Source organism: Pseudopodoces humilis, chromosome 20, assembly GCF_049639895.1.
Source record: "Pseudopodoces humilis isolate 2021_Gansu_Grassland_sample_001 chromosome 20, ASM4963989v1, whole genome shotgun sequence".
Classification (NCBI taxonomy): domain Eukaryota; kingdom Metazoa; phylum Chordata; class Aves; order Passeriformes; family Paridae; genus Pseudopodoces; species Pseudopodoces humilis.
This window is the reverse complement of record NC_142219.1, coordinates 1641002-1666902: the sequence shown is the minus strand read 5'-3', so window position 1 is coordinate 1666902 and position 25901 is coordinate 1641002. Positions and strand designations below refer to the sequence as shown.

The window sequence follows — 25901 nt, the reverse complement described above, 5'->3', positions numbered from 1 at the left end:
CCCGAGGCCCTTAAGCTCTGGGGAGACTTATTTAAAAATATGCCAGATTTAAGGTCTGTCTCGAGGCAAATAAAAACTGTGGATTGTTTAAATCATGTTTCCACGGCCCTCAGATTTAATACAGGAGTTGTATTCTGGTAGCACAAAAATTCAAATTACGCGTAGAGCAAGCATGCAATCTACAACACGTATTTTGCTTTCATATACAGTACGCCTGCATAATTCCCCATCAAATTCTCACTTTTGAGGTTTCCGTGAATTAGAAGCAAAACCATGACCTTGAAAATAAGTTACATAAGCAGCATGGATACACCGTGAATCGTGGAGTCGTTTAGGTTCTAAAAGACCCTTAAAGATCATGCACATTGTTGAGCGCTTTATTACCACCAATTCCCAGCTGAAATCATTTGCTGCAAAATCCCGATGGTGACCAGCAGAGCCCTCATTTAGAAAGCAGGGAAGCAAGAATAAATTTTAATCCGAGGGGGAAGCTGTGTAGGCTGAGGGTGTTACACAAACGCAGGTTGAATGGCGAGGCCACGGAGAAACGCGTTTCTTGCCTCATTTTTGGGTCAAAGACACTTGTTGGTACTTCTTCAGGCCTCCTTGGGGAACAAATAAATAACCAGAGCGGCGGTGATTTTGCGGAGATCCGGTGAAAAGCGCAAAGCGATGGTTCCTCCCGGTGCCGACGCGGTGTCTGGTGACCTTTAGAGGTGACAGGGACGGCGCGGCCTCTCTCCCATTCATCCCGCAGCGCCCGCGCCCTCCCCGCGCTCCCGGGGCCGCCGGCTCGGCTGACCCCGCGCTCCCGGGGCCGTCCCCTCCCCGCCCAGCCCCGGTCCCCGGTCCCCCGTGTCCCCACCGCCCCCTCGGCTGCCGGGGCGGGGCGCACCGCCCCGCACTTTTCTCTGCAGCGGAAGGCTACGGAGTGATACGACCGGCAGCGCCTTTAAAAGCGTGCGCGCGGAGGAGGGGCCGCAGTCAGCGCCGGGGCACGGTGAAGGCTGTGCGGGTTTGGGCTGTGCGGGTTTGGGCTGTGCGGGTTTGGGCTGTGCGGGACGGACGGTGCTCGCCTCGCTCTGCTGCCGCAGCCATGTCCCGGGAGCCCGAGATCATGGAGTCGCAGGTGATGTGGGAGCCTGACACGAAGCGCAACACCCATATGGACCGGTTCCGCGCCGCCGTGGCTAGCAGCTGTGGGCTCCGCCTGGGTGAGCGCTAGGCGGGGGCAGGCGGGCGCTTCCCGGGGCCGTGCTCGGGCTGTGGGGGCTGGCAGGCGCTGCCTCCCTGGGATGGTTTCAGGGTGGGCCCGCGGCAGGTGTGAGGTTCATCCGTGTGCCGCTCGGGTCTCAGTCGTCCTGCGTGCCCGGACACCCCCTGGGGCAGTGGGCACAGAGCTGCGGGTGGGATGCTCTGCTTGAGCCTCGGCCAGAGGCCTCCGGGGCGGCTTCCGCTGGTGTGAAGCTATGTACAGATGGGAAAGGCAAACAGCCTTATCTGTGCCCGCTGCTGCGGCTGGATGTCAGCCCAGGCAGCGCTACCTGCCCGGGCTCCCGGTGTGCGGGGAGGTCTGGGAGCGGCGCTGGAGTGACTTGGTGTTTTAAAGGGATGGGGGAAGGCGGGGATCAGTGTCGCCATGGCTGGGGTCACTGTGAGCCTTAGCCTGATACTTCAGCAGCGGAGGCGTGTGAGAGTGGAGTTATGGTCGTGCTCGTGTTTCATTATGAAGAGTATGTGTTTTGTAATGTTCAGGTACACTGGCAGGTGAATGATGGTGATGCATGAACTTGTTCAGTGGTGGAAGGGAAGGAGGTTTTGCTGTGCATCTGCCACAGCCCTTGAACTGCAATCCCTACTTTGTGCTTGTTCAGAATTACCTGTGTGGCTGTGAAGAGGTGTGTGGTTCTTTGACTTGGGAACAACCTGTTGTCTCGGAAATGAGACCTGCTTTAAGCAGGGGTTTGGTGTCCAGAGGTGTTTCAACTCAGAGTGTTGTTTTTTCCATACCTGCTGCCTGTAGGTTTCCATGATTCCAGGCTTTTGGGAGTCAGTGGTGCTCAGCTACATCGTGGACAGGGTAAACCGCAGTGCATGTGGAGGTCAAACCCTTCAGTTCTGATTAATTCATTTGAAATCGTTCTCACTAAGTATTTGGGGCCCAAGTTGCTTGTGTAGCTTTGCTGTAATCATTTATCTGATGGAGGGTGAAAGGAGTAGTTTTGGCAAGTGGCTTGGAAGTTTGTCAGTCCACTATTGGTGTCAGTGGTATGAGCAGACACGTTCTGGAGTGGTGGCAGTGTCAATAGTGCTTCTGGCAGCTTATGTCTAGGAAACAATTACTCACCTTGATTACTGTGTGGATAAGCCTGGTCATTATTTTTGACTACTGGTGATTTCCCATTGAAATCCAGGTGTGTAGTGTCTGAACTCTCCTGCTGGATGAGAAGAAAGTTAATCCAGAGTTTTAGGCAACTCCTGAGTGGAATGATGTAACTGGTACCCATATGATCAAGAGCAGGTGCAATTTCAGATGGGCTGCCTGTGTTTATGGCTGAAACAACTAGAACTCTCTTCATCCCACTTGGCAGTGTCTTTCTCTATTGGAAGGTGGATTCCTGTGTATGTCTAGAAGCTGTTGTCAGCTTCCATTAGGTTTGTGCTGGTGCTCATTGGCGTGAGTGCTGTTCACAACAAAGAATGGATGCTTTCTGTAGCATTAAGATGTGACCTCTCTGAGGAGAGCTGAGGGCAGTACAGTCCCTTAGACAATGGGCTCTGCTGTGCCCTGGAAATGTAGTAACAAAATGCAGTGTTTGACTGCTGCCTGTGCCCTGAAGGACTTGCATGCTGAAGCTTATTTGGAACAAACTGTATGGACAAACCAGAACAAACTGTTCATGCTGTAAGAAGCTAAATTAGTTAGAAAAATTAGAAACCTGTAGCTTCTTGCACGTATCAAATGATGTGGAGCAGGTAGCCCAATTGGGTTTTGAAGGAGGAGGTGGAAACTTGAATTCTTCTTGTGTCAAGTCTTACCTCTGTGTAGCTGATGTGATGAGTAACCTTGGAGTGTAAAAAGGGTGTGTAGAGGCTGGGATTTAGGCCATGTGTAGATAAAATCTGTGTTATGGTGATGAGTCTTTGCCTATCAATAATACTTAGAGGATAATCTAATTTTGATGGAGAGGATTGATGTGGGAGTAAGATGTGGAAGGGACAGACTGGGTAGGGAAACAGTTAAGTAGTGGCTAAGTGTGAGTAACAGTGCAGAGGTGGTTTTGAATGCTTTTCTTTTAGAAAGCTGGAAGATGTCCTTGTAGAAGAGGGGTTGCAAAGATGACTTTTGCAGCAATTGGCTGGATAATAGGCTGAAAAACCAGAGATAATTGGTGAAAATGCCTTTGGTTTAGCTGAAAGCATTGAAAAGGGAGCAGTTGGCAGAGCAGGAAACTTAGTGATGGCAGAAATGTTTAATTGGTTGCTGGCACAGCTTCAGGTACTGTGGACCTGATGAGGAAATGTAACTTCCAAGCTTGTGATGAGGAATTTACTTCAGTTATTCATACCTAGAACTGTTCTACACTGAATTTCAGCATTTAGTTTGAATTGTGCAGTCTGTTATGCATGCTTCAGGTTGCTTCATGTGTCTCACTGTCAGGTAAGACTTAAACTGCTAATTTCCATGTTTTTAATGACAGGTCGTGGGTTTACTATCTAGCTAGTAAACATCTTGTTTGACTTCATTCATGCTGTTTCAGCATGAAAAAGTGAGCTGCAGTCTGTCAGACTTCATATTCACTGAAAATTAGCTGTGCTTCTGTGACAGTGATGTTGATTCCACAGCTGGATAACAAGCGCTTCTAATCTCTGTGTCACTGAGCTCTCAGAGGCCTTTGGCCCCAGACTGGGACCTTACAGCAAATGTCCCTTGTCAGGAAGCGTTGTTTATCTTTTGCTGTGTGAAAGTATCGTGTTGATAGATAGGAAGTGTCAACAAGCAGGACTTGTTTAATCTTCAGTTGCACTGATGGCAGGGGAGTGTGTGTAGATATTGCATGGAGTTACTAGAAAAGGTCACTGTCTCTGGGGTGGAAAATGGCTCATAACACAGTCAGGTGAGGTGATGCCATCTGTTCAGGTGTCCAGGTAGGCTCTCTGTTGGCTCTATAGTCACTTGCTTTGAGCAGAAGTGATCTAATCTGTGGTCAGATTTATCTTCCTCATTGTTTTAACCACAGACTTCCTTTATCCAGGATATCCCTAATTGTAGTTTGTGTAGATCCCTGTAATTCTTTGCATAATGCTGACACATATCTATTACTTCCAGCCAACTATGATGATTTATACCAGTGGTCAGTGGAGTCCTACTCAGACTTTTGGGCAGAATTCTGGAAGTACAGTAACATCGTCTGCTCTCACCTCTATGACGAGGTAAGTTCAGTGCTTATCTTACAGCAAGTGCAACACAAAGGGGAAATAAACTGATGTTAGAATCAATCTTTTGACCTCTTATCTTTGACTCTGGCAAGTGATATGAGGAATCAGCCTAGCCCTGAATTTCCTGGTGTGCTGGGTGTTCTGTTGCTGGTACACTTCACGACAGTGAAGCTCTTGGGTTTCTGCTGTAGTGTCCTTGTGGCCATGTGCTCTTGCACACCTTGTCATTCCTGTGATTCCTGTGACTTGCTGCTCATGGGGAGTCTGCCACTGCACTGCCTTCAGATCATGCTGGTGGAATATCACCCTGGTTTTGTAAATGCTGGCATTCTGTCAAGTTCATGTTTACCTTCCTGAGTCAGCTTACCTGATAAGCACACCTGTTACACTCTGGCTTTCTAGAACTGGTTACGGAAGCTCTGCAGTCAGGTGTAGGCTTGAAATATCTCTGAGGGAACGGTGGTGGTTGAACACAGGCACAGGTGGAACACCAGACGGAGTTCCTTTGGAAGAAAGGTGACTCTGCAGATCTTGCAAATGGAGCCCTTATATAGTTCTGGTGTAGGATGTCAACATCACCCTGTGGTTTTCCATCTGAGGAGGATGTTGGGCTAGTTACTCAAACAGCTCGATGCAGTGGAACCTTCCTGGGATTTAGTAGGGAAGAGTGTACTTGTCTTAATGCCTGGAGTCCCTCTGTTCCAGACTTCTGAGTTCTGGCAGTCCTGCAGAGGGGACTGCTAAGTTTTTGACTTTGCTGTTTTACTGATTTCTGTACTGATATGATAGATCAGGTGGTTTATTCCTGCCATGGGACTGTGTGCTCGGGTGTCTTATTTAATGTGACCCACCCTTCAGAAGAGTGAATGCAGCAAGAGTGTAAAGTTAGCCTGCTTTGAAGTGTGTGGTCTGAGCATTATAGGCACTTAAACTTTACATTTTCTGTAGATGCTAGCTCAAACTCTGGGAACTGTCAGAGTAACTGAGCTGGTCTGTGGTAGCTAGAGGGCTGAAAAGTTTGATTTGAAGTGTCTTACAGCTTAATCCTGGCTGTCTGCTGGAAGTAAACATTATGTTTTGAGGTAAATAAATTTTTTTATGGAACAGAGTTGACTCTTGTTCCCAAGCAGTGAACCAGCTTCTACTTCCACAGGTCATTCTAAGAAAAACAATAAAAGCTTGTGTACATAGAATAAAACCAGCCAGGATTTTATTTAATCCTAGTAAAGGCTTTAAGTATGTGATGTAGAAGTGCTGGTGTCGCTCTGTAGCAGTTGACATCTGTCACTTGTGAAATGAACAGAGGCACTTCAGTGTGCAGAGCTGTGCTGGCAGGGCAGCCCTGGCATTGGAATGTCAACTTACAGGCAGCTGTTTTTAAATGCAGGATGTGTCTGAATTTCCCCTTTTGCTATGAGAAGCACCTGACACCTGTTGGTCCTGTGGAGGGGCCTCTAAGGGAGGGATCAGGTTGTTCATCTAACAAAGTACCTCTGCCAAAGATTGAGCTTAACCTGGACTCCCAGGTGTTACCTGGGGAGAAAATACTGGAGTATGAGTCCAGCTCCTTGTGCTGGTGGAGCTCTTAGAACCTCTGTGAACGTTTTTTTCCACTACAGAAAAAAACAGTTATGTTGGATCTTGTCCTGGAAAATGTTGAAAACATTCTGCTCACTTTTCTTCAAGTTGAGGAAGTCAGAAATGAGTCAGTTTTAAGAGCAGCTTCTAATTGCTGCAGTAATGCATGTTAGTATAAAAATAATTTGTGCAGCCTGAGTTGATAAAATATGAATGTTATAACGCAGTTCTTGCCAGTTGTTAGGAGCAAAGAAATCCAAGTTGCCATTTTTAGAAAATATATTTGAAATAAAATAATGCAGTAGTGCACTTGCACATGAGTTTTAAGTTAAAAGTTCATTTTAAGATTGCCTCCAGTAATACGTACACTGCTCTCAAAGCCCAAAACCATTGGGTTTTCTGGAATGGGATATGTTTTGAGGCTTGCTTGGCTTTCAGAAGAGCCTTTCACTTGAGCTGAAGAAATGCTGTTTCTGTAATGTATGTGCAATCCACGAGAGAGAACCTGAGGGTATAAGCTGAAGCTTTCAAAAACACAGCTATAAAATAAAGTTTCTATTTAAAGATTTCCAAATAAATGTGCTGCTGAGCAGCTGAATCACTAAGCAGAGGGACATATTGGAAGGAATTTAGGCCTCTGGCTAATGCTAAGGGGCTCTTTACCTATCAGCATTATTAAAGTTTGTCTAAACTATGACTTACGATGGGATATTTTAATACTTTGAGGCTTATTTAGTTGAAGATGGGGGAAGTTGTTTCAGCTGACTCTATTTTTGATGAGTTTTCATTGCATTTTTCAATTCTTTGCATGTCTTAGTCCTAAGTGAGGAGTTATTTAATACACGTTTATTAGGTTGTTGGAGCCTGTTAATCCTGAAAAAGTTGAGAACCTGAATAAAAAGCTGGAACTTCTCCAGTTACATTTGACCATACAATTAATTATTTTGAATTACCACTGTGTGAGTTCCTGCTGTTGGTCTCTGTCACTTGTGGTGGGGAAGAGAGGATGCTCGCACCTTCCAAAGAGGGAGGCTGGGCTGGCACAGAGTTGTGCTGGTGCTCAGTCCCTGTTTGGGGTGTTCCTGAGGTCTGTGTGGCTCTCCTGCTCTGGGTGTAGTCACAATGGTTTGTTTTACTTGGGTATTAAAGGCTGGTCCAAAGGTAGAACTGCCAGGAAGGAACTTTCCCTGGTTTTGTTGTAATGACGTGTTTGCTTGTGACAGTTGACAAATAATTAAACTTTCCAGGCCTCTCCTTGCAGGATCAGTGTCTGTAAGCTGGGAGAAGTGTTTCTTGCCTAACAGAGTCTGCAGAGAGCTCAGAACTGATGAGCTGACTTCTGTAGAGCGCAGTGAAAAAGCAATTCTATTACAGTTCTGATGTATTTCTTTCAGGTGGTGGATACATCCAAAAGTATCGCAGATGTCCCGGAGTGGTTCAGGGGCAGCCGACTGAACTATGCAGAGAATCTCCTGAAGCACAAGGACAATGACAAGGTTGCACTGTATGCAGCAAGTAAGGACAATTAATGCCTTGTGTTTATTTGCTGTTCTCAGGACTGGGCCTTATTTATCATTCCATGGTGAAAATGGAAATAAACTGGTTTGGATGAGGAGAGAAAAAAGGGTAATAAAGTCAGTAATGCTGCACAATCTGTGATACAGCTCTGAGAAAAACCCCAAAAACCAAGCAAAACGTGCTCTGGGAATATAGATACAGGAAATCCTTGGCAAGCTAAATGGAGTTTTTTTAGAATGTGTTCAGCTGCATTAAGGTAGTGAGGTCATGCTGTGTTTAACATCACTTGGTATTTGAGATACTATTTCACATTTGTCATAGACACTCACCTACTGCTTGCCTTCAGGAAGTATTTTGGCACTCTATCTTGATAATGTCCTTCCCACCCTCTTCCTATGCCTTTTATTTTAGGAATACTGAGAACTACAGAGGGTTTTGGCAGAAATTAGCTCTGCTTTTGGCACCACAGAAACAAGTTATGTGCCTGGAAGACTTGGAATTTTACTTCTCTGGAGCGCTAAATCTCAGTCTTAATTTTTGTTACGCTGAGGATTTGAGTCTAGTAAAATCTGTATATGCTCATAAGGATGGTCATGATAAGACACAGAAAAGGGACTTTTTTTTTTTGTCTGCTGACTTTGGTAACTTTGAAAACCAGCTCTGATCTCTGTAGGGTGGGATTAGCTTCTGTGCAGGTGTGTGAGGGAGCTGCATTCGGGGCTTCTCTTCTGCTGGGCCTAATCCTTATCATGAGACTGACCAAGCAGTGATGCTTCTTCATATCTCATCAATGAAGCCTTGCAGCTCCTCAGTAGAGAAAACAGTGCAGAAATCTGCATTGATTGTGTAGATGTTAAAAATCAGCAACGTGGGATTCCGTTTTTGAGTTACAAATAAACTGTTTTTAAACAGCTGTGTGAGGCAATCACCTGCAAGCTTATTGCTGGAGAAATACCAGTTGCATTTCACGGGTTAGAGGTACTGAAACCTGATCTCATGTATGTTAAAATCAACTACCAGTTCAAAGAGGATGGTGAAATCTGTGACCCAGTTTTGGTGGAGTAAGAATTGATCTGGTAAAGTCTGATGGAAATGAGGCTTGTAACCAAAAGCTGGCTTTAAAGTAATTGGAGTCATCACTTTCAGAGTTTGAGATAATTTCTTATGTATTATTTAGTGGAGGAAAAAAATTCAGTGTAGTTGAGTGCATCTGGTACCTGAATGCCAGACATTGATTAATAAGTCAACTCTAAATGTATGGAGAATTGATGTGATGGATTTGTTAGTGTTAAAAGCTAAACATGTGACTTGAGAAAGTGGAATTAAATATTGTCACTTCAGATTATCACAGGAATTATTATCAATTCAGTGAATTGCTTGGTTTGACATGGGATTACATTGTTCTGTAGGTCTTTTTGTTAGGAAGTCATGGGTGTATCAGAGACTGCTTTGTCACACATTCACTGGCGGTGATAGCAAAAGGAACAAAATTATTTCCTAGTTGATTATTGTAAGAATGCTGGAATGAACAGTTGTCTCCTCTGTGGTGAGCAGACTTCCACCTGCATTTCTTTTGTGACCTTCTGCTGTGTTTAATCTTCTTAAGACCTCTTAAGTCAGAGTATTTTTTGATAACTCCCTGCTGCAAGGTCAGAGTGGTGGTTTGGGGGCCTGGGTCAGGTTTGTGTTCACTGGGGATGATTCTGTGGGAGCCTTGTGGATGTCACAGGGCATAGGAATGTAAATGTAACTTTCCTAAACAGTTTCACTTGTTGTGGGCTCCCAGGGTGAATATTTTTTTGTGATTCCCTTCTCCTTGGGCTTTAATCATGGAGCAAGATCATTGTCTCATTTCCTGTTGCTCTGTGGGAACCCAGGCTCTGTTGGCAGTCCCTGCTCAGCTTCTGAGCTACATGTAAAAAGGACTTGGGTTATTTTATATCATGACCTGCTCCCTTGCTCTGTGCAAGTCCAGATTTATCGGTGTGAAGGTCTAAGAAGGCAGAAGAGTAAAAAATACCATTCCCTGCTGAAGGCAGTCGGACTGAGGGCAGCTGTTCTGAAAGGAGCAGGCGTGCACTCACCTTTCCTGTGGCATCCTTGGCATGTGTGTCCTCATGAGAAGTGCTGGACACTGGAAATAGGACAGGCCACACATTTGCAGCAGTCACACTGAGCAAATGCAGGAAGGGACTTGAAGGGGACAGATTTTTGCTTTCATAACATTTAGGTTGGTTTGTTTGTTTTGTTTCACGAGTGATTTATTAACAGCTTATATAACACCTGACTTTCTATACAATAGGGAAAACACCCTGCAGATCCTGTCAGAGGTGAATTGAGTCCAGTTCAGTTTGTTTGTTTTCTGCTACGTTGGCAAAGGCAGATGTTCCAAAAGCACATCAGAAGTCAGGCCTGGACGTGAATGATTTCCTAGTCACTGACTTGCTGTAATAAAACCTGAACTTGGAAGCTGGTGCTGCTTCCTAGACCCGAGGAGAAAACTGAGCAAAAAGGGAAAATGAGGTTCTTACCATGTTAGAAATTAGCCTTTGTGAGTGCAATCTGTTTACCACAAATCCTCCTTGAGAGCTCACCTTTCTCCAGTGAATAGTTTGTGTTTCTGCAGATGTGTTTATCTTTATAAATGCCCTCATGCCTTTTGAATAAATACCACTGGTTAATATTCTATTCCCATTAAAAAGAAGAGGTCTTGGTGCAGCATAAGAGGAACTTCAAAAGCAAAAATATAAATATTAGTAGAAGCTGTTCTCTCAGAACTGCTTTCTGTCCTTCTAGGATTAGTTGTTTGTACTAGACTCTTGTTGCAATGCCTGTTTTTTGACAGATTGCTGTCATTTTCTTTCCTCAGGGGAAGGCAAAGAAGAAATCCTGAAAGTTACTTTTGAAGAACTGAGACAAGCTGTAGCTTTGTATGCTGCAGCCATGAGGAAGATGGGAATAAAAGTAGGAGACAGAGTTGTGGGTGAGTAATTTTTTCAAGGGACAGGAGGTGGGATTTTTTTTTCTGAAACGTGCGAGTGAGTAGTCAGAATTACAGGGACATGACTGTGAAACAGTGTTTCACAGAAAAATTCACATAAACATTCTAAAGAGAAGGCTCTTGTGCTGCTGTATTTACACTTGTAGGAAATGCATTTCTAGAGGGAAGGAACCTGGATTAACCTGCAGGTTCTCTAGCACTGAAAGGGGAAGGAAAATGCTTTATTCACCAAGGTGTGCTTCAGAAATTCTGTGGCAGCAGAGGTGATGGAGACTGTGCCTCTAGCTGAGCCTTGAGTCACAAGGTCTGGGAGATTGATGTGGGACACTCTGGAAATGGTAGTCCAAGGCTGGTTGTCCTGGTGGCACTGGCAGCTGCTGACCCTGTGGCCCCAGGTAAGCCAGCTCTGAGCTGCAGGTGTGCAGGAGAGAACTTGTCCTGCCACCAGAATGTGCCAGTGAGCAGCTGCTGGGCAGTAACTCTTCAAGTCAGCAGTGCAGAGATTGGAGTTAGAACCCTGTGATCCTTTCAGCAGCTTACCACATCTGCGGCAGTATTTCCTGTCAAGAGACTGTCATGTGTGTTTTTCTGTATAAACAGGTTTTTGTCCTGTGAACAGCTTGTCCAGTGTGCAGTCCAGGCTTGGAAAGGAGTTTCATATATTTTTAAATTGCTGGGTTTGATCTTCCAGCTGAGCTGCTTCACCTCTGTTTTGTGCTCTGTGATATTCTTTAATTTGTCAGAGTAGTGCAAGTCAGACCTGCAATATCCTGGAAACTCCTTGGCTCCTACCTGGCAGTTCTGGTGTTTGTATCATTGTACTGCTGGAATCCCATGTTCTTTGAGCAACACTTGGCCATTATCCTAAATAAGTGTGTGTAAATTCTTACATGATGCAAACCCACAGTGATGAAACTCTTGATGTGTTTTCTGCATGCTACAAACTTAAACCTGTGTCTCAAAAACCAAATTTTAAACCCACAACTATGACCTGGAAATGTAAATCTACTCAGTAGAGCTCATTTCTTGCTTATGGTATGAGTATGCTCTGGAACTGGCAGCCAAACATGAAATTATCACAGCTGGTGGCTTGGTTTTTAACACAGAATTAAAGCTAAATCCTTAATTAGGTATGAACCATGCAGTGAAGTTGAGAAGGTTTGTCTGAATGAAGATGCTCTAATTTTATCTCAGTTTTCAATCTTAATGCTGTCATATTCGTACCTGATTGTTTCTTGAGCAGCAACAGCGGGGAAAAATGTACTCTGTGGCTGGAGGAAACATGGTCTTGAAATATGTACAGCTGTAGCCTGTGCTGCTAATAATGCAATTACAATTTTAGTAACAATTCCTTTTAGTTAATGACTGTCTTGTTTAGCACTGCAGGCTGGCTGATTTTCGAATGTTTCTTGTTTTGGTGGCTGGCTTACCTCTCATTTAAATTAAAAAGCATAGTTGATAGTTTTTTAAGGTATTAATAAAGTCCCTTTAGTTACTTCTATGGGGTCTTCTTTCCTCTGTTTCTCTGCTATGCCTGGGGATATTGGCAGTCGTTGGAAGAACTCAACTGTAACGTTGCAGTCAGGGGCTGGAGCTTCCCAAATTGAGTTGGGGAAGAGACATGAAGTGTTGGGTGGGGAAGCTGGAGTCTTGCACCCACTCATGGTATCAAAAATCAGGCTATCCAAAACTTGCCGGAATCCCCAGGGATGTAATTTGTTCCAGAATTTTGAGCAGATGGCAGAGGGAAAGGTAATTCCCACTGTGGTTCATAGTGGTAGCACAGGGCATGCTTCTACTGCTTCTGAAAAATCAGTTTTTAAATAGAAAGGAGATATTCTATGAACTTCATTACGGCTGCCTAACGTGTAGTCAGCCTGTCAGGTTCTGACACCCTTTGTTGACACTTTCTCTTAAAATTTGAGCTGTTAGAATTACACATGAGACTATTACCGTTGTTTTCCTGTGAATTTCATCTCCATGCTTTGCTGCCTCTAAGACAAGACTGTTTTAACTTCTCATTATACTTAACATACCCCCTAGTTTGTTCAATACAATTCATGGTTGCATCATGACAGTAATAGTATGTTGAAGCTGGAGGTGGGTGAGCGTGGGTGGACAGGCAGTGGTGTCATCACTTTTCCAGCTTGATTTCATTCCAGTCTTCCCTTTCCATCACTGAGAGCACTTAATAGTGAGCATAATTGAAGCAGATGTGTTGTGAAACATCTTTCTTCCTCTGAAGATGTCTTGCAGTACTGTCAGTGGTGCTTGAACAGTTGGGTGAGGCACAGAACACCTACTGCAAGCTGCCCACATCCACACGTGATGTACTCCTGGTCTCCCACTGCCCTTCTGTTTGGCAAACAACAATGTCTAAAATAAGAATAAAATACAACTGAGATGATGGTTCTCCTCTCTGGATAGGTTGCTTCTATCCTATCCCAGTAGCCAGCTTTGCTCTGTTACAAGTCAGCAGTTAAAGGCAATCTGATCTTCCCCATGCATTCACACAAAAACATCCTCAACAGAACATCCATGAACTCCATTGTCTAAAGCTGCTATTTTATCTATAGCAACTGTATTAGCCCTGGTTGCTTACGTGGGTTTTAAAGCTAGCTTTGTAAGAAGATTAGTGGGGCACTAATAGTTTCAGGCCACAGTCGTGTTAGGCAGGGTGGCCGCTTGCAAGTCCTGCAGGAGTATGAAAGGCTGGAAAGGGAAAATGGGAGTCTGGTCTTGGAATTCTGTTCAGTTTGAGAATGGTGTAGTTCAATAATATGACATTGAGAAGATATTTTAGTTGCTGCTACCTATTTTCCCTCCTCCTGATGTGTTCTTTCAAGGGTCAAAAAAAACCCTTTGATGCAGGGTCCCAGTTCAATTGTTGATTTTTTTAATTTTTTTTTTCCTCCAAACTGAATGTTTGGGTGCCTCTCTTTCCAAGAGGAAACCTTTATTAAACTTGATGAAGGCATTAGGTGTTTGCATAAAACATGTTCTCAGCACTCTGAGAAATCAGACTTTTGCCACAGTTTCCAGCATAATTATATCCAATTTTTGGACTACATTTTTTACCTATTTTGTTGCTAAAGTGCTGCAGCGTAAATGAACACATGTAAGTGTAATCTTGGTGTGTGCTAGATTAAGCAAATAACAACTGACAGAAAATGCTGAGGCACTTAGTCCTGAGCAGATCAGGCTGTAAGTGCCTCTTAAAAAAAAAAAAAATCCAGACAGTGTTTTTAAAATGCCACTTGGCACAATGACAACAGGTTTTATGTCAGGTAAAACTTCCATTTCTCTGTTTTTATGGAGACTGTATACATTTTTATAAGTCAGGAGGAGTGCTGCTGGGACCCTTGTGTGTCATACTGTGGTATTCCTGCTTGATGTGTTCCCAGCTCTTGTTTTGAGCCCTTTATTCACTTGCTTTCTAGGTTGTCCAAAGCAGGAAAAACTTTCCTTTCTGGTGACAGAAGGTAGTTTCCACCTTAGCACCTTCAAGAGAGGGGTAAAGGGAAGATGCAGAGTTTAATACCTTCTGTAGCCTTCCCCATGCTGACAAATCCTAGTTCTGATCCGTAGCTGAAATATTAAGGATCATGGAGGCTCTAGTTAAATGCATGAGCAAACATGATAAATATTTAAATCAGCAATACCATTATTCCTCCATAATACAGAGCTTTTGTACACAAGCTCTATGACTCCTGCCTGATGTTAATCCAGCTAAAGAAGTTGCCTTTTTCATCCTCTTTGTCAGCAACATTCCTGTTTTTCCAGTTTTAGACCCCGGGGACCTGTGTCAGCCCACTGAGCACCCTGAGGAGTGTGCTGGTATCTCGAGGGGCACAGTCAAATGCAGGGAGCTTTACAGACATGGCAGTTGTTGTGATCAGCCTGAGAATCTCAGATGTGGGCGGAAGAAAAAAATAATTTTACTTATTTCTAAATGAGAATCCAGTTTTAATCCGATAGACTGGCAGGAGAAGTAGTTTGTGTCATTCAGCTGTTGAGAGAAAAGGAACATGAGCCCTTACTCTGTTGTTTGGAGAGCCAGAGCAGACCCATATTTTTACTTGTGGTGCTTTTGGGACAAATCTGTGAGATCCCAGAGAGCAGCAAGGCTTCTGGGTTTTGTACCTCTGGGCACTTTTGTCTGGTATCCTCCAAAACTCAACCACCACCTCAAAGCCAGCTGACAAATGAAAGTAATGATTTAATTGTCTGGCTCACAGTAATCAGCAGAGACCTGTGATCTTGCCTTGAGGGCTTTTGTGTGCAGTGGTGAAATGGAGAATGCTTAGAACTTTAACAATTGCTCCAGAGCATGGGGAGAGATCTCTGTGTTCTTTGCTCTCTGGCCCCCTGATGATCACATCCAAGAAGCACTCAGTGGAAATATTTGGCATTGAAGAACTGCTTTCGTCACACAAAATGATATTTTGGTCTGTTCTGGTTCATATATTTCAAGTTATTTAGGGAGGAATATTTATCTTACAAGAAAAATCACTGAGATTTTGGGATACTGTGCCTTGTATAAGCCTTGACCCCAAAGGAAAAATAGCAAAATAAATAATGGTTTTATGGGCACGAGCTTTTGCTGCACTTTGTGCTTAAGAACTTCATGGAACAAACCACTATAAGCTGTAGGCAGTTCTAGGGAGTAATTTATATCTTAACATGGCATGAGGCTTTTATTCACAGCTGTTTGTTTTCCAGACATTGTTGGACTTAAGTCATAATGCTGTTTTAAAAAGTTACTACTCCCAAAAGTACAGCAGCTTTCAGTAACTGCAGTGGCACTGCTGGCTTAAAAAACTGATTTCACTCATTTTTGAATGAGGAAGAATCTCAGTTTAAGACTTAATTTTAAAGTTCACCTTATAAAAAGTTGAAAAAGGATGGAATTCTTTTCCAAGCAATGTAGCAAAAACCTCACAAAAATCCATCTTGGTATCTTTTTACTTGGTAATACTAAGATAGAAGAAATTGCTGTTAAGATGTGTGATCTTAGTTGCTGTCCTGAAATGTCCATCCATAAATATCCCTCTTTGAGAAGAAGTGCCTGGCACTGGTGAGTGTTTGCTGTCTGTAGATCCTCGGGGTGTACCTGCAGTCCAAAGTCTCAGTGCCCACCACTGCTGTTGAACAGCTTGGACAGCATTTTTATTGCCATTTAAGTTTTGCTTCCAAATGTAGAATTCTAATTAAATGTCAGAGTACTGCAACTAGACCCATCCTGTGCTTTTTTAAAGTACTTGGACAGCTTTTTGGTTGCTTAAGAAAGGTGATCTGAAACTCCTGATCCACCTCAGTGTAGTTTGTGAATTCCAGTTGCATGTTTTCATTTGTGGGCCGGATTCTGAGCAGTGCAGAGTCAGACTCAACAGCACCTTCTGCAGAGCTGCTGAAATTGAGCTCACTGAAACTAAAATCTGACTTTCTTGACATTAATTTATTCTATATGTCGTGATAAATTGAATTTAAATCTTGAAATCTTGCTGCAAGCTAATGAGAGGAACCTGAAGAGCCACATTTGTGTGGGAATGTTCCAGGGCTTGTCCCACTCTGTTACTCCCTTATCAGCTGAGACACTGGTTTTGCTTGTTTGTGTTTGAGATTCTGGCACTGTCTACCAGACAACATTTAGCTTTGTGAAGCTGAATATCTGCTCTTGAGCTATTTATAATCTTTCCTTACAGATACTGGTTCTTTCTCTAATGGCTGTTCCTACAGTCTTGTTCTATTTCCCTGAATGCTGCTGGTATTCTTAGTCTGTGTACCCTAATCAGTTCATTAATTTTCTCTCCCAAGTTACTCTTCTCAGTGTGCTGCCCTCTTATCCTGAAAGGCTTATTAATTAAGCAGGAACACTTGTAAATTGGGAGCAATATTGTAGATAAAAACCCTGATACAAATTATTTTTGTAAATGCATTTATTACTAATTCCTTGTGTAACTGATTTGGCTTCAAGGTACGACATTGATTATGTGGAAAACTTGTAAAGTTTTCATTCTAGGATTTTGCATTTTTAAAACCTGTTTACTGTATGCATTACATAGATTTTTTTTTAGTGCTGTTCCATCTGTAACCATTCCACCTCTGCCCTAGGTTATTTGCCCAACGGCATCCACGCGGTGGAAGCGATGCTGGCCGCTGCGAGCATCGGTGCCATCTGGAGCTCCACATCCCCAGACTTCGGCATTAACGTGAGTAACCTCAGTGCCTGTGCAGAGCAGCCTCTCTGTGTCCCAGACCAAGGTGAGGGTGATGAATTCAGGTGCCAGATGGGTTCTGTTCCCTCCAGGCTCGCTGCCACCTCCTGGCACAGCCCTGGCGCTCCGGAGCTTTTCCAGCTGCCGCGAGCTGCGCAAACCCGCTCGCTTTCGGTTGTCGCTGCTGATTAGCAGCTTGGTGGTTTGAGTGGCTTTAGCTGCTCACTGTTGGGATATTTTCAGATGGACTCCATGGTCTTGGTGAACTTTTATTATATTAAATATGCAAATGAGCAGCAGTGCAACAGAGTTGTCTGAGGCTTGGCTCTTCTTCCCAAATCCCGCCCCAGGCTGCTTAGCCACACTCTGCTTTCCACACTCCAATTTCCTTGCCTAAGTAGTCCCATCCTTGGCCTCCTGTCAGGGTGAACTCAGCACCACCCTGCTTGGTCTTTTCCACAAGGCTTTATTTGCCAACAGTGAGGAATTTCATTCTAATATCACTAACCTGATTAACTCTTTTTAGTGTAGAAAGAAATAAACGCTGCGTGTGAGATATCGACATCTGAACGGGTGTGACCTGGAAGCTTTGGGAATATATTCTGCTTTGTTTGGAAAGTTTTTTGCATACATCAACAACAGATCTAAGTAACTTCTAGGGGGGTAGTGAGCCTTTCTTCTATCTAAAAGCTTATATATGAAAAATATAGGTTATTTTTTTAATTGCACAGTGTGGAGAACAAAGTTTTTAAATAAAACCCTCGGTTTTGGTGTTAAATCCCAGTGGCTGGGAAAATGTATGGAATAATCATTCCTGGATTAGCACTAGAGGGCAGCAGCAGTCCATGCTCTTACACTTGAGAGTGTATCATTGGGAAAAAAATGATTAAAAAAATCATTACAGCATGTAATGATCAATCTGTTCTACAAATATTTTCTGCTTGCTCAGAAAATGATGGTATGGAGTATTTTCTGTGCAATGTGATTCAATTTCTTATCTGGGGGAAAATTGTTCACTTAACTTGTATTACAAAGGACTGGTATGTTTTCTGTCCTTGTTGGTGTGCTGTTGTTTGCAGTGCCCAGCTTTTAGTTTTTTGTGATAGCTTTTTAATGATAGCTCAGCCTTGGAGCTGCAGTGCCATCAATATCATTTATTTTCCTTTGGCAGCATGTGTTGGCACGAATTAAAATCCTAAAATTCTGAGGGAGATCAGCAGAGGCCTTCAGAGACAGTGGCTTCTACCCTGAGGAAAAGCTATTCCTCCTTTTTGTGAAGTTGCATTAGTCCTGTTAATACAAACGAGGATTTTTGTGCTTGGAGAAATCGCGTAGCATTTTCAACATTTGAAGTCCAATAGTGTGTATGTGCTTTGTGAAGCTCAGAAATGTCACTCCTCAGAGCTGCCTACACACTGCAGGCTCTGAATGCCATCCCTCCAAAGGCTTCAAGCGTTGAGGAAGTCTGCTGTCAGAGAACCACTGAGCTGCCTCCCACGCACAACGCCACTCTTGGCAGCTGCTGCTTCATCTCTCTACTCCCCGTTATCCATTTCCATAAATTAATGGGAAACTGGTGGCCTGTGCATGAGAAATAGTTGGATTTCTAAGTTTATAGAGAAGCTCTGCTCCCAGAACTGGCTGAGGAGCCTTTGGTGAGCTCAGTGCAGCTCCATCTGTGGGGCCCTGCACAATTTTTTGGACTGAACTGGAGCCTCGTGGACTAGAATGAGCCATATCTGCTACACCTGAGCTTTTTGTGGAAGGAATTCCTTGCTGAGCTGTCTGGTTGGATTAAAGCTGCAGTGTAGCAATTACATGTTCCATCTGTTTGTATTGCCTTTGTATCATATCAGAATGCCCTGTGGGATTTGATCCTGCCAGTGCTAATGAATCTAACTGGGTGTGTTAGCAAATTTGGTAGGACTCTGAGAAATGGAGCCCATCTCTGCTTCTGATTCACACTTCAGATTTGATTCTTCTCTTTTTAGAGTATCCTTAGTGCTCATTGATCTTAATATTTAAACATCAGGCAGCATGGAACTGGGATGTGTGTGCTCTGCACTCAGCATGAGGGTGTGTACACACATATAAATGTACCCAGCACGTGTCTGCCTGCTTGGTCTGCTCCTGGGAAATGCCACAAAGGAGGAGGTATGAGAGTATACCAAAGCAGCAGGAAAGCTGACTTCATTTTACCCTCCCTTAGAGAATAACTGTAATGTATTAATTAAATCTCCATTTCTGAGTTTGTTAGGTAACACACTAGAGCCTTCTTGAAAACTTCTTCTGTTACCAGAACAGATTCTGGTGATTTTTTGTTTTAAAGTAATTGGTAGATGTGCATGTCAGTGCATTGTCACTGTATTTTCCTACAATGTGAGCAAGGAAAAGGAAATATAGGAGGGAAAGTGACATTCTCAGCTAATACATTTATGTTCAGCCATATCCCTATACCTTACCTGAAGGGACAGCATGGAGAAATTGCCAGGACTGGACTCCTGTCCTTTTGTAGCAGTTTTTTTTTCAGTGCTGAGCAGCCCAGCTTGGAAAGGAGTGTAACAGAGATGAGCTGATTGTGATGTTTTTGCTCTCATCTACTGATTTGGTAATAATTTGTTTCTCATTTTGGCTGCAATGTAGAGGGCAAAATAGAAAACAGAAGAATAAAGAATGCTGGGAAGAATAAGCAGATGACTCAAGTCTGGTTTCTGCAACATGATTTAGGAGATTGTTCTTGAACACTTAGCTGACAATTTACAGTATTGTGTAATCTTGTAGTTCTTAATGCTTCAAGTAATGGAGCTGGAGAGGTTTGAACATCAGTGTGCTGAGAGCTTTTATTGAAAGGATTTGCTTCTTGCTGTTGAATACAAAAAGATCCATTTCTGGTAGGCTGCTGCATGCAGTGTACATGGAAAAAAGTAAATGCCAGAAGGGTTTTAATCTCAAATAGGATGATAGCTATGGTAAATTCCTGAACACAGTGTAAACTGGAGGAGACACCTGAAAATTTAGCGTTTGAATGTGCTGTGCTATGGAGATTCTAAAGGAGCTGTGGTATCTTTTGTTGGTAGTCTGTGTGTGTTCAACATCAATTTATTTTGCTAAAAACCTTTGTTAGTGGTGGCAGAACAAAGCTGCCAGTTCAAGTGGGGGCCACCTCACCACATAAATGCTTCTCCCCCAAGACTGCTGCTTGTTCCCCCAGCCCTGGTGCTCTGTCACAGCAGCTTGGGGCATGTGGGGCTCCTTCCTGCAGGACATGATGCTGTGCACCTTCATGGACATCAGGTGCCCAGTTCCTGCTCACATCACAGCTGCTTGTCCTCTTTACATAAATCTCATCTGCCTTGTAAGGTGATTTTTTTTTAGCTGTTTAGAGCTTTGTGAGCTTGGCCCTTCCATAAAGGGAGTTCTGTGATCTGGGGGGGTTTTATCATTGGTTGATGTGTTTGGGGGTGATAAAAAATTGTTACAAACCTGTTGTGCTTCAGAGATCTTGAGTGAGTGAAAGACAAGCAGGCAGTCTTTTAACAACTCTCCTGTTAATTCTTGTCCTTAATCCTTGCTTGTTTTGAAATTTGAAATTTCTTACTGGAGCAGTCAATTTCACATTTTGAACACATTTTTCTCTTTCTCTTTAGGGTGTACTGGACAGATTTTCCCAAATTCAGCCTAAGCTCATCTTCTCTGTCGAAGCTGTTATATACAATGGCAAAGAGCACAACCACTTGGAAAAGCTGCTGAGGGTGGTAAAAGGTATTTCACTGCATCCCACCTGTGGTTCTGTGAGCGCTCAGAGCCTGCACTGCCACTTCTTGTTGCTGTCCTTCCTTCTTTACAGCTACTTCTTTACAGCTTACTTCTCTGCAGGCCACTGAGGTTTTCAGAAGAGATTTGGGTAAAAGCTGAATGGTCTTTTCTATAATTTTAACTGTCTTCTTCTTGCTTAACTTTAATAGATCATCAGAAATTAGCCAACAGTAGAAGCAGGGGAACAGGGGCTGATGAGGGTGTTTTTAAGCTCAAGCAAAGTGCTGAAGACAAGTGGGGGGAGGTATTACAGCACTAGAGCTTGCACATAAAAGGCTAGCAGCATTGAGAAAATTATATCTTGGGTAACAATTCAGTCCTCTGGGGTTTCAATACTCAGCGCATCAGAATTATTTGTGTTACTTAGTGCATTGCACTGTATGATTCAATCAGGCAGAAAAGCTTGCTTATGTAACTGAATGTAGGAAATAATTGTGCTCTTCCTTCTTCCAGGGCTTCCAGACCTAAAAAAAGTGGTGGTGATTCCATATGTATCTTCAAGAGAATCCATAGATATTTCTAAGATTCCAAACAGGTAATGGGAACACTGCTGGGTACAGAGGTGATCTTACAGATGGGCTGGGGTAATGCTTTCAGAAAGTTTTGAAATGGTCCTTTTTTTTTTTCCCCTCCTTCTTACGCAGTGTCTTTTTAGAAGACTTCCTTGCCACTGGGAAAGGAGACCAGCCTCCCCAGCTGGAGTTTGAGCAGCTGCCTTTCAACCATCCTCTCTTTATCATGTATTCCTCAGGCACCACAGGGGCACCAAAATGCATGGTTCACTCAGCAGGGGTATGTCCTCCCTCCTGGAGCTGCACTGGCTGTGCTTAACTGCTTGCCTTACATTTTTCCTTTAACAGCATCACACTGTGATATGTTTTAAGGAAGAATTGATTGCTGACAGTTTCTCAGTAACTTGGCAGTGAACCTTTTTATTTGTTAGTGGCTATTTGAAAGCAAGTGTGGAGGATGGGTAAGGATATAAAATGCTTTGGTTTAGAAGTCAGTGTGGAGACCTTTTAGATTTCAGGGGTTTCCTGGGAGCAAGTGTCATTCACAAAAGCAGCAGTTGAAGTGGTCTGACTGATAATTGAAGAAGAGCCAAAGAACTTGAATTGGGTGTTTGCGACTGATTTTTGGACGTTGTTAGCTCGAGGCCCATAGGGAGCTTGCAGTTCTTATCTGGATAATTTTTGACCTTGAACATTGCTTCATGTTTATCAGTTTAGAGTATGTCATCCTCATCAATCCTTTAAGGAAGTAAGCCAGAGGTTGGAATCTCCTTGAGTGGAGGTTTTGCATTGTATTGCTTGAGGCAGTGTCTTGTTATAGCTAAAGATAATATCTGATACTGGTGCCAGAATGACCCTTGCCTTCATGCTTTCCACTTGCTGCTGATGTTCTAAAGCTCTTAAAATAGAGGAAGTGACTGCAGCATTGTTAAAACTTTAATTTTGCTGTAATCCTTAATAGAAGGCAGTTTTTTCCCCCCATTTAAGGCAGGCGGGATGTGTTGGCATTTGTACCAATGTGTACAAATGGAACTGCACAGCTTTTAGCCAGTCTCTCATTTCTGCTGTTAGCTCTTGGAGTCAGGAGGAGCATCCTGCAGGGCTGGCTGGCCTGAGGGCAGGATCCTTTGATGCTGTGCCCCCAGTGTGTGTGTTCTTGCCTCTCTTTGATGGCAGGGACTGGAGGATTTGCCCACAGACAAATCCCTTGCTGCCTGTAAACACTCTGCTTTATATCTTCTCAATCAGTAGGAGAACTTCCCAGGTAGCACATGAGGTAAAAAATGGTTCCTTTGGGACACAAATCCAATGTTTGTGAAGAAGAAAGGAGATGGGTTTTGAAGTTTGACAGCTGTTTTGAAGCTGTGCTGGCTTTAGACTGGTTAAATACTTGCAGAGGTGGATTAGCAAAAACAGGACAGGTGTTTTGTTCAGTGATGGATGATAAACAGTAGAGATGAAAAATTGCTGTAGATCAGACAATAGAATTTTTCTTTTGCAAAGTTCTTTCTTTTCCCATGTTACCTGTGTTAGCTTGCCCTGAATCATGGCTCTGCTCTCCAGCTGAAACATGTGCAGAGCTACCTTAGAGTTCAGGTCCAGACCACTCATCCTTGCTGGGGAGGAGAGCAGGTGATGGATGGATGGATGAATAAGATCTGTTGTTTGTGATGATTCTGTTCCCACTGAGCAGCTCTGTAGTTGTGATGCAGGATGATTTCTCTTCTGGTGCAAACACATCTGGCTGAAAAGCAAATGGTTACATTAGGGACCTCAGTGTTTGAATAGGGCCTATAAAGTCCATGCAAAATAAATTCTTAGATGTCTTTTACACACTTTATTGGGTTTGTCTGTTTGTTCTAGGCTTAATCTTGTTTCCAGTGGAATTAATAGGATGACTTGCATTGATTTGATTTTAAAAAAAGCAGAATTAGCCTCCTGTCTTTGTTTTATTTTCCAGCCTTAGTTTAAACCAAATGGCAGTGAAAACAGCAAGAAAAGATGACATTTTGGAGAAGACATTTCAATTATTGCTTATTTATAGTATGCTCCAATGCTGGTTTGCTACAGTTCTGATTTTAGATGCCAATAGCAGCTTACTTTAAATTCACAACTCAGTTTATCTAGTTCTACAGTATTCATCTGGTCTGTCTTCTTGCTACACAGTGAAATGACACACAAAGAAAATTAAGCCAGGTCATGGGAGATGATTTTAAAAATGGTGACTCAGAGGAGTAGGCTTTTTTTTGATCTTGGAAGAAAAGCTATGTGATCTTGACCAGTTGGGTGTGCTGCAGAAAGACAATGGTAATTGTTATGCTTTAGTCCTAAAAACATTGGTTCTTCTTGTCTCATTGATATCAAGCCCCTTTCCAGTTATTCCACCTATCTAAAGAGAGAGAATTTTGAGATAAAATCCTCTTCAGCTCATGTCTGTCCATCTCAAGGACTTGCAAGGCTTGGGCTTAAACCTCTGCACCGCTGCAGATTCCTGGTGTAGCTGCAGGCAAATCCCTCTGAGGCTGTTCCATGCTCAGACTCTGCTGAACACCACTGGAGAGCAGTGCTGCTCTGAGCCCAGCCCTGAGGAGCTGCTCAGCTTCTCTCAGGTGTGAAAGTGCTGTGCTGGGGCTGCTCCTCGTGCTGCTCCCCAGCAGAACTGAGAGCTTCATCAGCTGCCAGGTCTGCTGTGAAGTGAGAAATTCTTGGGGTTTATCTTGGGGCTTGTAAAAGTCCTCGAAGTAAATGAGTCCTATAAATTAATTCAAGAGAGCATTTTGGGCTATGAGTTTAGAACAGCTCTGCCTTCTCCCAGAGTCCTTTTGTTTCCAGCCCGAGATGTACCAGGTTTTGCAGGGAAATTGTTCATAGCCTATACCTAAAACCACTGTTAAAAATCCCCTTTGGGTCCCAAAACTGTGAAGTAGTGAAAACTAAATGAAGGAAAGAGAAAACTGGTATTTATTTTAATTGAATATGACTTTTAATTTTGCTACTTCGTGTGGCTCTTTCAGAATCTCCTGCAGGGACAATGTGCTTTCTTTTATAAATGCAGTAATTATGTAAACACCTGCAATTCTTTTGGCAACCTCACCAATTCAGTTTGACACAGTGTTTCTAAATCCCAGTTTTTTTGGGTGATTTTCAGCTGTAGAAGATGGCAGCTGTAGCTAGATGGCAGCGTTGTGACAGCTGAGGGTGTTCAGACAGCAGTAGATGAATTCAGACCTGGTTCCTTTGAGCAGCAAAGTGAAAATAAGATTTACTCCTTTATTTTTATTTAATGTTTTTCTGCTTTTTCTCCTGAAGCATGTGCCAGTTTTATGACTCTTTTTTCATTTCGAATATTTATCTGTAATCCGTCTTCTTTCAGTGTAAATCTTGTTTCATGCTTATGAGGCTGTTAATAGTTTCACTGTGACTCCTTGCATAAATGCAAAAACCATTTTTTATTTTAACATTGGCTACATTAATTTGTCACCACAGTGAAGTGACTTAATGAAGTAGTCTGTAGATTTATTTATCCTAGCAAGTTTTGCTTTAATGATGATCAGGAAGGTGGTTTAGCAGCATTTCCAACAAAAGGAAGTAATACATTCCAGGACATTATTAATATTGATGCTCTGAGCAGTGAGACATTTCACATTTCTAGCCACTCCAGTGTTTACAAGAGATCTGTACTGTCAGGTCTTTTGCCTCCTAGATGTTAATAGATAAGATAATTTGGGCACATGGTGCTAATGTTCAGCAGCTGCTGCAGTTTATGGCAGCTCTCAGTCCTTCACTCCTCCCATTGCCCAAATACACTGAAAATGAAACTGTCAAAGGGCTTCCCTTGGAAAATCTGACTGCTGAAAGCCTGCTGTTAAAATTAGGGTCTGCATGGAGTACTCTGCAACTCTGATGGCTGTGTGGAGCTGGAAGGGAAGGGAGTTGTTTATTCCATGGATTAAAAGTGATGTGCAGTGGGAATTGCTGAGGTCTAATGAGGGAGGCTGAAAAGTTATGTGAGAAAATGGAGAATGCAATTGCTGCTGCTGTTAGGTGGGCTCTGGGATTTACTTCAGTTGTAGTTAAAGGAAATACTTGCTTTAATCTTGGAGTACAGCCTGCAAGCTATTGAGTGTGTTAGTGGTTTTTAAGTCTTAATGTGCTGTCAGAGTCTTGCTTTTCATTTCTGTGATCTTGTGTTTTCCTTTCCCTCTTTTTGCAGGGTACCTTAATACAGCACCTGAAGGAACACATTCTTCATGGCAACATGGGCAGCAATGATGTGATCATGTACTACACAACGGCAAGTGGGGCTTGAGGCCTTTCTAAAAACACTGTAATGTCCTTTTTCCTGTAAAGATGGGACAGCTTTTCATACAAATCCACAAGTACACTTCTTTGTGTGTTAAATTTTTTTATTGCAAGGGATTGTCCGACCTGAGTTAAAAAAAAAAAAAAAATCAGGTGAAATAATAAAATGCAACAGGGACCTTTCTGATGAAAGGTCAAACCCATGTTAAATGTTTCTGACCTACCTGGTGAGGAAAATGGATTGATTTTTAGTCTCTTAGGTTTATTGATCAAGCTGCCTCATCAATATCGCCTCCAAATCAGATTCCACCTTCCTTCAGGGCTAGGTCATACTGAAGATGAGAATTTATGTCTGTGTTTTGGAGGAAAGAAGCTGCCCAGCTCTGAGCTTGATAAAGGGAAGGGGGTAAACCTCACCTGTGTGGAGTTATGTGGTGGGGGGTGTTTTTTCTAATGCTGTGATTAAAAAAAAAATTATTCCTAAGCCTTCTGTGACTGTGGCAGTTAGAAAAGGCT

At 43.1% G+C, this 25901-nt stretch overlaps 1 protein-coding gene across 2 annotated transcripts in view; it reads left to right on the top strand.

Annotated features, from left to right (window-relative positions):
* The first annotated feature begins 927 nt into the window (after window positions 1-927).
* The window catches only part of AACS (acetoacetyl-CoA synthetase), a 37649-nt gene continuing 12675 nt past the window's right edge, over window positions 928-25901 (top strand). Inside the window, exons 1-10 of one of the 2 annotated variants that reach the window (XM_088065205.1) lie at window positions 928-1031; window positions 1062-1214; window positions 4331-4434; window positions 7413-7533; window positions 10406-10519; window positions 16652-16749; window positions 20403-20517; window positions 21025-21106; window positions 21216-21363; window positions 25297-25377. In XM_088065205.1, coding sequence (XP_087921331.1) covers window positions 1097-1214; window positions 4331-4434; window positions 7413-7533; window positions 10406-10519; window positions 16652-16749; window positions 20403-20517; window positions 21025-21106; window positions 21216-21363; window positions 25297-25377 — 981 coding nt within the window. In that variant the 5' untranslated portion in view covers window positions 928-1031; window positions 1062-1096. Of the gene's footprint in view, window positions 1215-4330; window positions 4435-7412; window positions 7534-10405; window positions 10520-16651; window positions 16750-20402; window positions 20518-21024; window positions 21107-21215; window positions 21364-25296; window positions 25378-25901 lie in introns of both variants that reach the window. The other variant, XM_005524220.3, reaches the window with a different exon arrangement.